General features: G+C 33.8%; 1 protein-coding gene across 1 annotated transcript in view; it reads right to left on the bottom strand.

Annotated features, from left to right (window-relative positions):
* The window catches only part of LOC129216319 (leucine-rich melanocyte differentiation-associated protein-like), a 154,512-nt gene that overhangs the window by 128,395 nt on the left and 13,918 nt on the right, over positions 1-12,199 (bottom strand). Inside the window, exon 2 of the mRNA XM_054850529.1 lies at positions 4,737-4,997. Within this exon, the coding sequence (XP_054706504.1) occupies positions 4,737-4,997 (261 nt within the window). The remainder of the gene's footprint in view (positions 1-4,736; positions 4,998-12,199) is intronic.

Here is a 12,199-nt window from a genome sequence, read left to right as displayed (position 1 = left end):
AATAAATAAAAACACTTGGAGTGTGTCTTCTTCGGAAGTCTCTAAAGTCCAGGCTATTAGTTTTTATATAAAAAAAATACACTTAATTTCATAACTATATGCACATCGTAAAATAATATTCTTCCCCACCAATGAACAAGAAACACCTTCCACATTTTATAAAAACGTTCCAACTCTTCTATATTTTTTTAACGTTGTCATACCAAGAAGCAAATAAATAACGCAGAGGATAATTGAATTAAATATTGAAAGATAAAATAGAGCTGATGTTAAATACATTAATATAAAACAAGTGTAAATAATTGCAAAAGGTACATTTACAATGAACACATGGTAGGAGTAGAAGAATTTTCCATTGAATGAAAAGCACTTCCCTTTCTCGAATTTTTGTTCTTTTGGCAAGAAATGTAATTTCCCTCGTCGATGTCTTGGTTACGAATACTCACAGAAATGGAAAGAAATGACATTTTAGCCGACTAGTTGAATTCTGCATAACGTCTCGCTCTCTTTATCTCTCTCTCTCAAAAAAAAAAATAAATACTTTTTAAAACAATTTACATCACTTTGAAATTTAAGTTAACTTTGAAATTTGCTTCTGTGTAATAGCACGTGAGCGGAACTATATACCAATAGCTGTACCAATTTTGACTTTTGTCTTAATATTTATTAATTTCATTTCTCAAGATTATATGCTTACTACACAAATACTACAAAATGTTATTTACTAGCATTTATTATATCATGCTAATTTTGCTACAAGAAACAAGAAATCCATACTAGAATATTTTATTATGGCATAACTGCTCGATGCAAGGTTATTTAGGTTTTTAATTTGAAAAAGAGTTTTTGTGGAATTAAAGGACGGACACTCCACGGGATACATGCACAAAAAAAACTTTAATATTTACCAGTATGTAGTCGTTAATTTCATACTGGTTAGTCAATGCGTAAAATTACAAGATCTTTAAACCTTTGAGTGGGTGACCATGATTGAGGATGTGAAGACAGCTAAATGTATCTTTAAAAAAACTGCACTTAGGGTTATGATTATTTTAGACAACACACATGGTTTCTGTTTCTCAGGCTATATCCGTCGAAAGTTTAAAAAAAAAAACTTTAATATTCACCAGTATGTTGTCGATAATGGCATACTGATTAACCAATGCGCAAAATTACAAGATCTTTAAAACCTTTGAGTGGGTAACCATGATTGAGGATTTGAAGACAGCTAAATGTATCTGTAAAAAAATGCACTTAGGGTTATGATTATATTAGACAATACGCATGGTTTTCTGTTTCTCGGGCTATATCCGCCAAAAGTTTAAGGAAAAAAACCCCCCAAGAATCAAGACATTTTTGCATAGCAGGGAAATTCTCGCTGTTTTCCGGTACTGATGCTCATGTTGGTAGAAATAATTACTATTTAAAGCAAGCTCCCGAGTCAAAATTTAGAAGAAAAAAAACCAATAGTGTCGACAGAGCTCTTCAAGATGTATGTTGCGGATGCTTTCTTCATATTTTCTGAGCAAAATGGTGCAGACAGAGTGACAAGAGATGCTCACACGAATGCCGCTATCACAAAAACTTCTCTTGATGAAACCGCATTTTTTTTTTTTTTTTGCTGGCGAGCAATACACCTGTTTCTTTTGAAAGCTAGAGTTTTCTAGAAAGCATTTTGCTTCTAGGAAATTCTTCTGCTTCGCTCTAACTTTGCTTAGGCTTCAATGTACTGTACATGTCATTTGAATGGCAAAATTTAAGATAAGAGATCATTCATTAATTACGTAAGGATAATTTTGGCAATTTTTGACTCCCCTCCTCCCATGTAAGGGTGCGTAAGATTTTTCAAACCCCCTCCCCCTATTCTTACGTAAGATTCCATTTCATTTTTCAAAATAATAAAATTAACGAATCTTACATCACTGAAATAGTTATTAAATTCAGTATTATTAAATTAAACATTTTGTGTAAAGAAATATTTACTAAAATGTTGGAATCTAGACTGAATGCATTTTCGACATTTTTTCTATATATTTTTGATGCAATACTAATTAAAAATGAAACGTAGCGCGATTCTTTTATTATATTTTACGCTATGCATTCTTTGCAAAACAAGTAAAAACAGCTCCTCCTAATACGTGATGATCCCTTCCAAACCACTTGACCGCACGATTTCTAATGTAAAATATCGGCTTGGAAAATATTACGTACCAAGAATGGGTTTGAACCCCCCCCCCCCAAATGTAAATGTATGTAGAGATTTTTCCAACCCCCTCCCCCTCGGGACCCTTACGTAATTAATCAATGGCCCCTAAGGAACACGAACGTGAGAATTGAAAAGTAATATTTATATGAGAATGTTGGAACAATACCGGACAATACACTTGTCCGAAATTTTCATTGAGTGAGATTTATGCATTTTATTCCTGTGAGTTCAGTTGAATATTTTCTAACCTACAAGACAGTATGATAACGCTTTTAAATGACGAAAATAATGAAAATACTCATTTATTTAAAATTTACAACATTTACAATATATTTCACCGATTTAAATGTTTGTAAAAATGTTCGTTTAATCCTGTTTTTCTGGAAATCATGGAAATTTGAACTATGAACAAAATTTCATCGATTGGAAAAAAATCAACAATTAAAAAAAGTAAATAAATAATTCACATGCAAAGAGAAAGAACCTTTTTTTTTCATCCGGGAATTATATTTGTCAGCATTTGAATGTGAAGCCCAGTAGTTTGCTGAAATTCTAGTGCGAAAAGGCACTGAATATCACAGAACTGTTTTTATTTTCCCTTGAGAAAAATATTAGACATTGAAATTTCGTATAAAAAAATGTAACAATTAAAACAAAAGAAAGTTCAATGGCTCAATGGCTGGAACGTGGGGAATTACATTTTCTTCTTTAAAAAAAAATAAAGAAAGAAGAGATGGAGAAAAGGCTCCCATTTGAAATCCACAAGATAAGAATGGCCTTATTCTATGTCTTGCAGTACTCTACTCACCTCCGATTCGCTTTGTTCTGTCAAGTTTAGTCTACATTTTTAAAGTTTTTGACAACGTGATACCGAAAACTCGTTTCTGGCAAAACTTTTTTCTCTACCGAACAAAGACCATAACTAAATGTAGACTCAAGCTAAATGTTAACTAAATGTTGTACATCAAAATATGGTTCTTGTTTCAATAAATCCACATCCAACTAACCAAACCAACCGTATAATTTAAAAGGTGTAAAAGGTTTTATTTACTTCAAAAGTACTTTTGAGTAAATAAAACACATACTTCGTGTACGTAAAACTTCGTGTTCTATGCTATAGTAATAGTTTATCGGAGTTATTCTCATGGAAATAGTAGATACAAATCATGCCCCACACTTTCGAATTTCGTTAATCAATGAGGCCGTTTCCGAAATTTTAAAAGCAATTTTCTCTGAAAGAGCGTGCTTAAAAACATAGGATTTCACCATGTTTTCAGTAATTTAACAAAGTGTAATATTTTTAAAAGTTATTTTTTTCGGTACGCAGATTTAATTTCCTTTTTTACGCTTCTGCACATGACATCGCAAGTGATGAGATGCCATTCACTGATGCCATTAGCGCAGATCGCAATATTTAATTCCATTCTTTACTCATATGTAGTGGCAATGATGCGGTTGATATCAAGCATAGAACGCAATATTTTCTTTGCTTTTGAATTATCATAAACTGGAAACGCGGTAGACAGCAAACGTTAACTTTCAACGTGCCAGTGAAGTAGGGCCAAAGTTCATCACTTGTGACGTCATAAATACCACGCCTTGTTTGAAAAATTGGACACTTTAAAAAATTAATTAAAAATTAAACGTTTTGAAAATAAAAGATTTTCCTTGCTCCTTTTTTTTTTTTTTTTTTGCTCTTTCTATCAATTTCAGTGACTAAAAGTAGTGCTTTTGACTGATGGAAACAACCCCATTGTAATAACTGCCACTAATTGATCAGTTGTTACTGATTCTCCAATTATTTATGTAGTATCAGTGATTTGTACTCTTACATACGTAAGTAATTTATAATGGTTTAAAAATACTCTAGCCCAGCTGTTATAAACACAGTGTAATAGAGTGAACAGATATGCCTTAAAAAAACAAGTATAATCATACAGAAAAGATAATCATACAGAACATTTCAAAACACGCATAGAATGAAATAATGATTCTAAACTTATTCTGTTTGCAATTTTAAGAAAGAAACTTTTTTTTATCAATAAAAATGGCCAAAGGGACATTAAATAACTCAAATTAACTATCACAAACGAAAGATATGTCCCACTTTGATTGATGGCATTAGCACTCAAACTGGCTAAAGAAGCCATGAAGTTATAATAATTGGTACTAATTTTTCTAACACTTAATTATATTTCTTTAAAATATTATTAAATTCAATGTAATTATTAGTTTTATTTTCGAAAAGTAGTACATTTTTTAGGGGAGTTTTTTTTTTTTTTTTTTTTTCCAAGTACTTTAACTATTTTTATGTTAAAGATTTTCTTAAACAGATTCTATATTGTTGCTGCACTTCAGCTCAATTTTAAATCACATCTCCTAATGATTTGAAGCTGGTACACCTAATATTCTGTTTCTGATTACGAGACAAAATATCTTCTTGAAAGCGATGTGTAGTAATCCGGATAATTACCCAGAAGCATTGCAAAATTTCCAAGCGAAACGTAAAACAAATGGCTTCCGTACTCACCTGTATCGGGTCTGATCTTGTTCGGATGCACCAGTCAGTGCATTAGCACAAGCTTCATTGCCCATGAGGCTTAAATGCCGGATTGCCGGACACCGACGAGCCAGTCCTGGTATGAAATCGTGCAAATCCGAGATTAGATTGTGGTTCACCCAGAGTACACTGAGAGAATATAATCTTGGAAAGTTCTTGCTGGATGAGAGGAGGTTGTGATCTATGATTAAGGTGTGAAGTTTTGCTGCAGCACTCAAAGCGCTCACATCCCTAGAAGGAAAAGTTCAAATTATTTCAGTAAGTTATTGAAGTACAGTCACTTAGGGTAACGTTAAGCCATATATGTGACCATTTAATATTTTTAGTATACTTGATCTAGAAAAGGAAATAGAAGGCCCAGTACTCTCCTTGTCAAGGTAATGAAATTGGTTTTTTACTCTTTATTTTGGAAACAAAGTTGGCAAACTTGAACAAAGATATAGTTGGATCATTCAATAACTCGGAGGTTACTGGTTGGAAGCGATTTAAAGTTATTGAAATCCTATTAATCTTTTGAAGTAAGTGACATTATAATCATTTACTAGGTATTTCCTTTATCATGTATGGTGAATTTCTCAGCGTTTTGTAAAAGTTTTCCGGTTTTTAGTAAAATGACAGAAAAGCAAGGCATTATAGTTTTTCTCCAGTTTTCAGGTCATTTTCAAGTGGCTTATTTCTTTTGTTCACCTAGTATGAATGCATTCTATTTACAAATGAAAATATTGATTTTATGGACATTTGTTTGACGTACTTCCTTTATTTCGTTATATAACTGACAAACAAAGCCAAACGATTTTTTAGACTTTAGAGTCAAAAAATTTTAGGATGTGTTAGTGGCGCTATGATAAGAAAAAGTGAAGTTTCTTTTTTTTAAACAACTGATTTGTTTGTCCTTGAGTAGGGGTCAAAGTTTAAGGTCATGAAAAAAAAAGGGTAAATATATGATTGCTTTGCTTCAAAAGCAATGAGTGAACCAAGCCAATTCTTTTGAATAAGGATACTGCTTGATACTAGGTACATTCTAGTATAAATATTTTTTGACTCACTTACGGCTTTGAGGGCAAAGGTCAATTGAAAATGCAATTTCTTAAACTATTTTTGCCTTGTTTGTCCCCGTATATATGCTAAAGCCGTGAGTAACCCTCGGAAATAAGTATATGATTAACTATTCACCACAGTATAGTACTAAGAAAAATATAAAATAGCTTGCGTTTCTCTTGGCTTTAGTAGTTAAACGGTCTCAAAGTCGATGATTTTTTTAAAATGGCCAAGTTTAGAGGTTAATAACTTTGATCGCAACGGGTCAACAACTTTGGGACACAGCTGTAGTTATAGTGCGAGTGGTGTAGTTTATGGTTCGGGTTAGAAATCCATGGTAACGAATCAACTTTTTTAATTACGAGGCCTCAAAGTTGATAATTTGAAACAACAAGAATCAAAGTCTTAGGTCAATTACTCTGTAACGCCTGAGTCAATAACTTTGAGCAAGAGCTGTAATTATGCTCTACGTGGTGTAGTTTTAGACTCATGTCAGAAAACCGTGTGATCTAATCATCTTACTTAATTAAACGGTCTCAAAAATGATGATTTCAGTAGGACTCGACCCGATCAGGCCCCCCCCCCCCTCAGGCCGATGCATCGGCGCCGATGGTTCAACAATTTAGCCATCGGCATCGGCATCGGCGGCCGATGCTAACTTGCAGGAAACATCGGCCCATCGGCCTTAAAAAACATCGAAAAGCCGATGGAACTGGCCGATGTTTTCGAAAAAAAAAAGACCTTTGCTGATTTACTTTTTAACACGAAGTAAAGGGAGTTACTGCTTTTATATAAAATTATTTACTTAAATTTCAGTATGAATTTCTATTTTATTTACCCCTGAAAGAGTTTTTAATACTGCATTCAAGTACCAAACAAGTTAATTATTGCGTTGCTTCTTGCGGCTGGATGTACGTATATATCTCTCATAAGTCATAACTCAAAAATGGTAAGCTGTTGAAGGTTAAATTTTCGCATGTGGGATGTGAGTACGTTCCTGTTGTGCACTTCCCTTTTTGTTTTCGATCGGGTGTTCTAAAATGCCCATTTGCTCATTTTTTGTGGCTATTAATTACTTCTTTCAATGCAAAACTAATATAGCGTATGAGACTTACGATGATTTGGTGATATATTGCCGAAATAGAGGCTATGGAAACAAATATGAGATGGCAAAACCGGTTTTTGTGTCATTTTGTTAGATTCCAGTTGAATTGGAGGTAATTTTTAAATTTCCGATATTTGTAATATGAATCACAGTAATACAGTCTTTTCTGTATCGCTTCGGGGTCCTATTTCTCTATCGCGGAAGTTGTAAAACATTTATCATAAGCATTTTTGTAACTCCTACGGTGCCCCTGTGGTTATGGGGCCTCTCGCACAATGGGGTGGTTTCCTTCAGTCAAAAGTACTACTTTTAGTCATTGAAATGGATAGAATGCGCAAATAAATAAATAAATAAAATAAAATAAATAAAATGGACCCAGAAAATACGTTCATTTTCCCAGCAGTTTTTTCTTTCAATTATTTTTTTTAAATGTTCGATTTTTCAAACAAGGTCTTGATGATGTCACTAATGATGCACTTTGGCGCATCTTTCTACCACGTTTCCACGTTATGATAATCAAGAAGCGAATTAAATATTGCGCTCTACGCGTGCTATCAACCATATCGTTGCCAATACACGTGAGTAAAGATGTGAATTAAATATTTTGCACTGTGAATGGCAACACAGAAAGGCATTTCATCATTTGTGATGTCATCGGCAGAAGCCGTAAGCAATGAAAGCACTCCGATTTAAGTATTAAAAAAAAAAAAACTTAAACAAATCATTTAAAAAATGGTCAGATTCTATGTTTTTAAGCATACTCTTTCAGAAAAAAATACTTTTAAAATTTTGGAAACGGCCCCTTTGCAACATTAACTATATTTTAAATCCGCCACTGCACATCAAAGCAAACTCGGATGCAAGTTTTAAAAGGGTTTTTCTGCTCAATGTTTATGATTATTTTGAACTCAATTTTGTACGGCTATTTTTTATATTTCCGAGAACACTTGCGTGCCCCCCCCCTTCCCCTCCCCGTACTTCTGAAATTAAACTCTACTTGTACTTCCGAGTTGTTTAAAACCAACACCATTCATAAAATTAGAGTTTTTTTTTCAAACTTTTATCTATTGTTTAGGAAGAATTTAGAGCATTGATGTAATAAATTGATTAAAGACATTTTGAATGGTGACATAATTCGGAAATCAAAGAGACTTTTGAATTTTTTCTTCGGAAGTGCTGCAGTAGACTCAGTAACTCTTCTGAGGCGTTGGTGGTAGCGATTCTGTACTAAAAAAAATGAGGCCGAAGTTGGGGGCGAAGTTTAATGTTGTGAGTTACTCCAAAATCAGAAGGTGACCCCTCGCGCCTCCCTCGTCCTTTCAAGCATTTCTTAAATATTTAGCGATTATTTATTTTGCTCAAGAAATATCATTTTGCGTATTTCTCATACTTGTTTCACCTATATTTCGTAATGCGCCATCTTTTTTGCATCATTTATAGCGATCGATTGTTTTCTATTGTAAGTAACTACTTATTTTTATGTATGTTTATAAAATCAATGTGAACAAGTTATTTTCGTTTTCATCATTCTTAATAATATGTTATAGAAAAATATCATGGATTTTGTATTAAGCATTTTTTTAAACATCCTAAAATTATCATTAAATTGAAAAAATTAATTTGAACGTGTTTGTAGTGCTTCATAAAAGATTAAACAATCAAATTGTTCAATATTATGAGTGCAAACATCAGATCAAGTAGTATATGCATTCAGTTATTATTAACTTGGAGTAAATATCGAGTTTGATTATTGTAGCTGCGTTTTAAGAACCTCACTCTTTTCATGGCTATTTCTTTTTTCAGCAAAATTTATGTCACTGTTTTAACTTTTATGAGAAATGCAAAATTTTCAATACATAAATTTTAAATAAGTATAAAAATAGTCCTAGTATGATTTAATATTGTAGTTTATCTGTTACCTTTTTTGTTCAATTTTAATGACTAAAAAATGTCTACGTGCAATCTTTCCGCTTTAATTGCGTAATTTGTTGACAGTTTCATATCTTTATTCTTAAATTATTATTATTTTTTTTTCTTTGGAGTGATTAAACAACACAATTTAAAGTTTTTTTAACTATGTATAGTGTGCCTAAAGCCATACATTATTACAATGTTACTGAAATCTTAGTTATATGTTCAATTAAAAAACAAATCAATTGGTTATTAAAGAGTGTCTTTGTTTTTCTTCCTTTCTATCTTTTTTTTTTTTTTGGTTGTTGTTCTTTCTCTATCATCATACAACAGTCAAAAAAGGAGAAGCATAACTACACCATATACAGATTGTACGTAGTACGACCCAAAAGTTCGGGGACAAGCTGTATAAAACAACCTTACCCAGGATAGTTCACATTTCTTAAGCACATCGACCTTCAAACTGTCACCTTGAGGGACTATGTACTTCTTCCAGTGTTCATATAACATTTGGAAACACTCCTGGAAGCCATTTTTCGCACCCTTCTGTGATGCAGCTTTATCTTCTCCTGACGGAAGAAAGCGGCGTCCATGCAAAAAAATTTTTTTTTTGCTGTAAACAGGTAAAAGTCACACGGAGCGACGTCCGACGAAACATTATGTTATTTGTTTGTCATATCAGGGTATTGACCAATCAAACCGTGCATCCTCAATATGAAAGTCGCCTTCTTCCTCACGATGAAGTTAAAGCAACAGCGCAAGAGGCGTTACAGGAGGTTGCGAAAAATGGCTGCCAGGAGTGCTTCTAAGAGCTATACGAACGTTGGCAGAAGTACATAGTAGTTCAAGGTGAATATTTTGTAGATAGATGTGTTTCGGTAATGTTAATTATTCAGGGTAAGGTTTCGTACAGCTTGTCCTCGAACTTTTAGATCATACTACGTACGTTTGAGTTTTCAACTTACTATTTCATAACGTTTTTGAGTGACGCAAGTTTACGCGCATGAAGACGTCACAAGAGAACTTGCGATAATTAACTGAGGAGGTGTTCAAAATGGATATTTCGATCATGTATATGTTCTTATGTACATATGCATGTAGAGATGTGCCGAAAAAACGTGTGAAGTTTAAATTGGGTAATCGTAAAATAGAAATTTAGGTCGAAATCTGATTTTTTTTTTGTGATTTCAATTCCTTATTCGTAGAAAATAAGTTAAGTGAAATGAATAAATGATCCTTTAAATCCCTGACAATCTTATCAATTTATTTCTGTTAGATTTTTTTGAGCAATCACGATTGCTTATTGTTCTCATTTGACTGTTCTTGACGTTACGCTGATTTTACTCCCCCCCCCCGCCTCGCTCTGCAGCACTCCCGCCCACCGTCCTCCGCAGGCACGGCTCCTCCGGTCCTGAAGCAATGTCCCCCGAAATCCCCTTCTCCTGGTCGGTGGCGTCCATGTCCTACACACGCCTATATGCATACACAAGTCTATGCACACACAAGCATACACATGCACAAGCACCTACACACACAGAGAGACATACACACCTACGTGTATACACAGGTCTACGCACACACACGCCTACACATGCATGCGCGCCTACACACACACAAACAACTATACACACGTAACCGCCCAGGAGAAGGGCAAGTTTGGGGGGACAGGAGCAGTTTCTAGAAACAATAACTCCAATGAGTAGGGTCTCGTGACTGCAAAAACATAATTTGAATTTAAAATATCAGAATTCAAATTAATTTTTTGTTACTTTTTTTTTTTGCCATCGGCCAACGGCATCGGCCATCGGCCATCGGCCATCTTTGAACAATCGGCCAACAATCGGCATCGGCCCATCGGCCAAAAAATGCCATCGGTCGAGCCCTAGATTTCAGTATCAAAAAGCGTTTTTTCACGAGTTTATATGCGTGCTAATCAAAATTTCATGAGCTCAAACTCACATAAATGCTGGAACGAATCAACAGCCAAATGTACTTTAAGCTCCTCAAATTTCATGCTTCCAGTGTAATAAAGTTTTCCGTAACCATGACCACAACATGGCAATTCATCTCACAAAGCTGATCCGCCATTTTGAAGCACTATATTTTGGATATCCTAGATTCTCAGGATTCGGATCTCGGAAGCTGAAAATTAGTATCAGGTTGGTTTCAACGACATCTCTACACCTCAATAAAATTTCATCCCATTCGGAGATAATCGAGCGGGGACAGTTTGAAAAATCTGGTCAGTTGAAGCGGAGAATCACTCTGATGTACACATTATGCACATTTCACCCGCATCTTTTGTTATTGTCTAACAAACCGGGAGTATTCTTTTTAATGTTTTTATTTTTGAGCCAAATTTAAAAATTTAATAAATTTGTTTATTTATAAAACTTTATTGCTAAGTAGTGTATATGCCGTGAGTCACTAAAATATTCATACTAGAATGTATCGAGTATCAAGTAGTATCTTTATTTAAAAGAATTGGCTCGGTTCACTCATTACTTTTGAAGCAAAGCAATCATATATTTACCTCTTTTTTCTCACGACCCTAAACTTTGACCTCCATTCGAGGGCCAACAAGTCAAATTAGAGAGGAAAGAAGCTTCACTTTTCTTTACACCATGCAAGTAAAATATCCTGAAAGTTTCAGAAAAATTGAAGGTGTCAACTATCAGGCCCCCATTTACTTTGTCCAGCTTTAAAAAAATGACTCTTAAGTTTAAACTCACTTTACAACTTCTTCCCTAGCCATAGTTACTCAAGTGATATTTCCTTCGATAAATATACATTGTAGCTTCGAACTTTGAGACTATTAATTTCAACGTTGAATATGTGTGTGTGTTACATGTTTATGTTTTCCCCTTCTTCTATATCAACTTTTGAAATATAATTTTGTATTAAAAAAAAGGTGTATTTTTTTGTTTTATTATGGAAAAAAAATTCTTCGGTATTTTTATTTCCGACCAATTTTACAAAATGTTTTTCTTTCCTCTAAATTGATGCTTTTCTTCTTCCACTCTTCCTTCGCGAAATATTTTACGCCATGTAATAATCTATAATATAAAGCTTGTGATGATTCTACAGAATAAAAATAGTTCATTTTTAAATATTCATAAATTATTTATTTCTGTTTTAAAGTTCCTCATCTAATCGAGTTTTTTTGAATAATTTATTTTTTAACGCATTTCTCTAAGTTCAAGCCTGATTGTTGAGCACGTGTCACTTAACGTAACTTTTATTTTCGAGGTAAACCGTGCAAAGCCGGGCGACGCAGCTAGTAATAAATAAAAGACATAGAATAGGTTTGAAATTACAAGACTTGAATTATTTCTGGGATGCGTCCTACCTCCGACCTCCTACAGAACTGACGATGATG

The sequence above is a fragment of the Uloborus diversus genome, chromosome 2 (genome assembly GCF_026930045.1).
Source record: "Uloborus diversus isolate 005 chromosome 2, Udiv.v.3.1, whole genome shotgun sequence".
Lineage (NCBI taxonomy): Eukaryota > Metazoa > Arthropoda > Arachnida > Araneae > Uloboridae > Uloborus > Uloborus diversus.
This window is presented reverse-complemented; position numbering and strand designations above follow the sequence as displayed.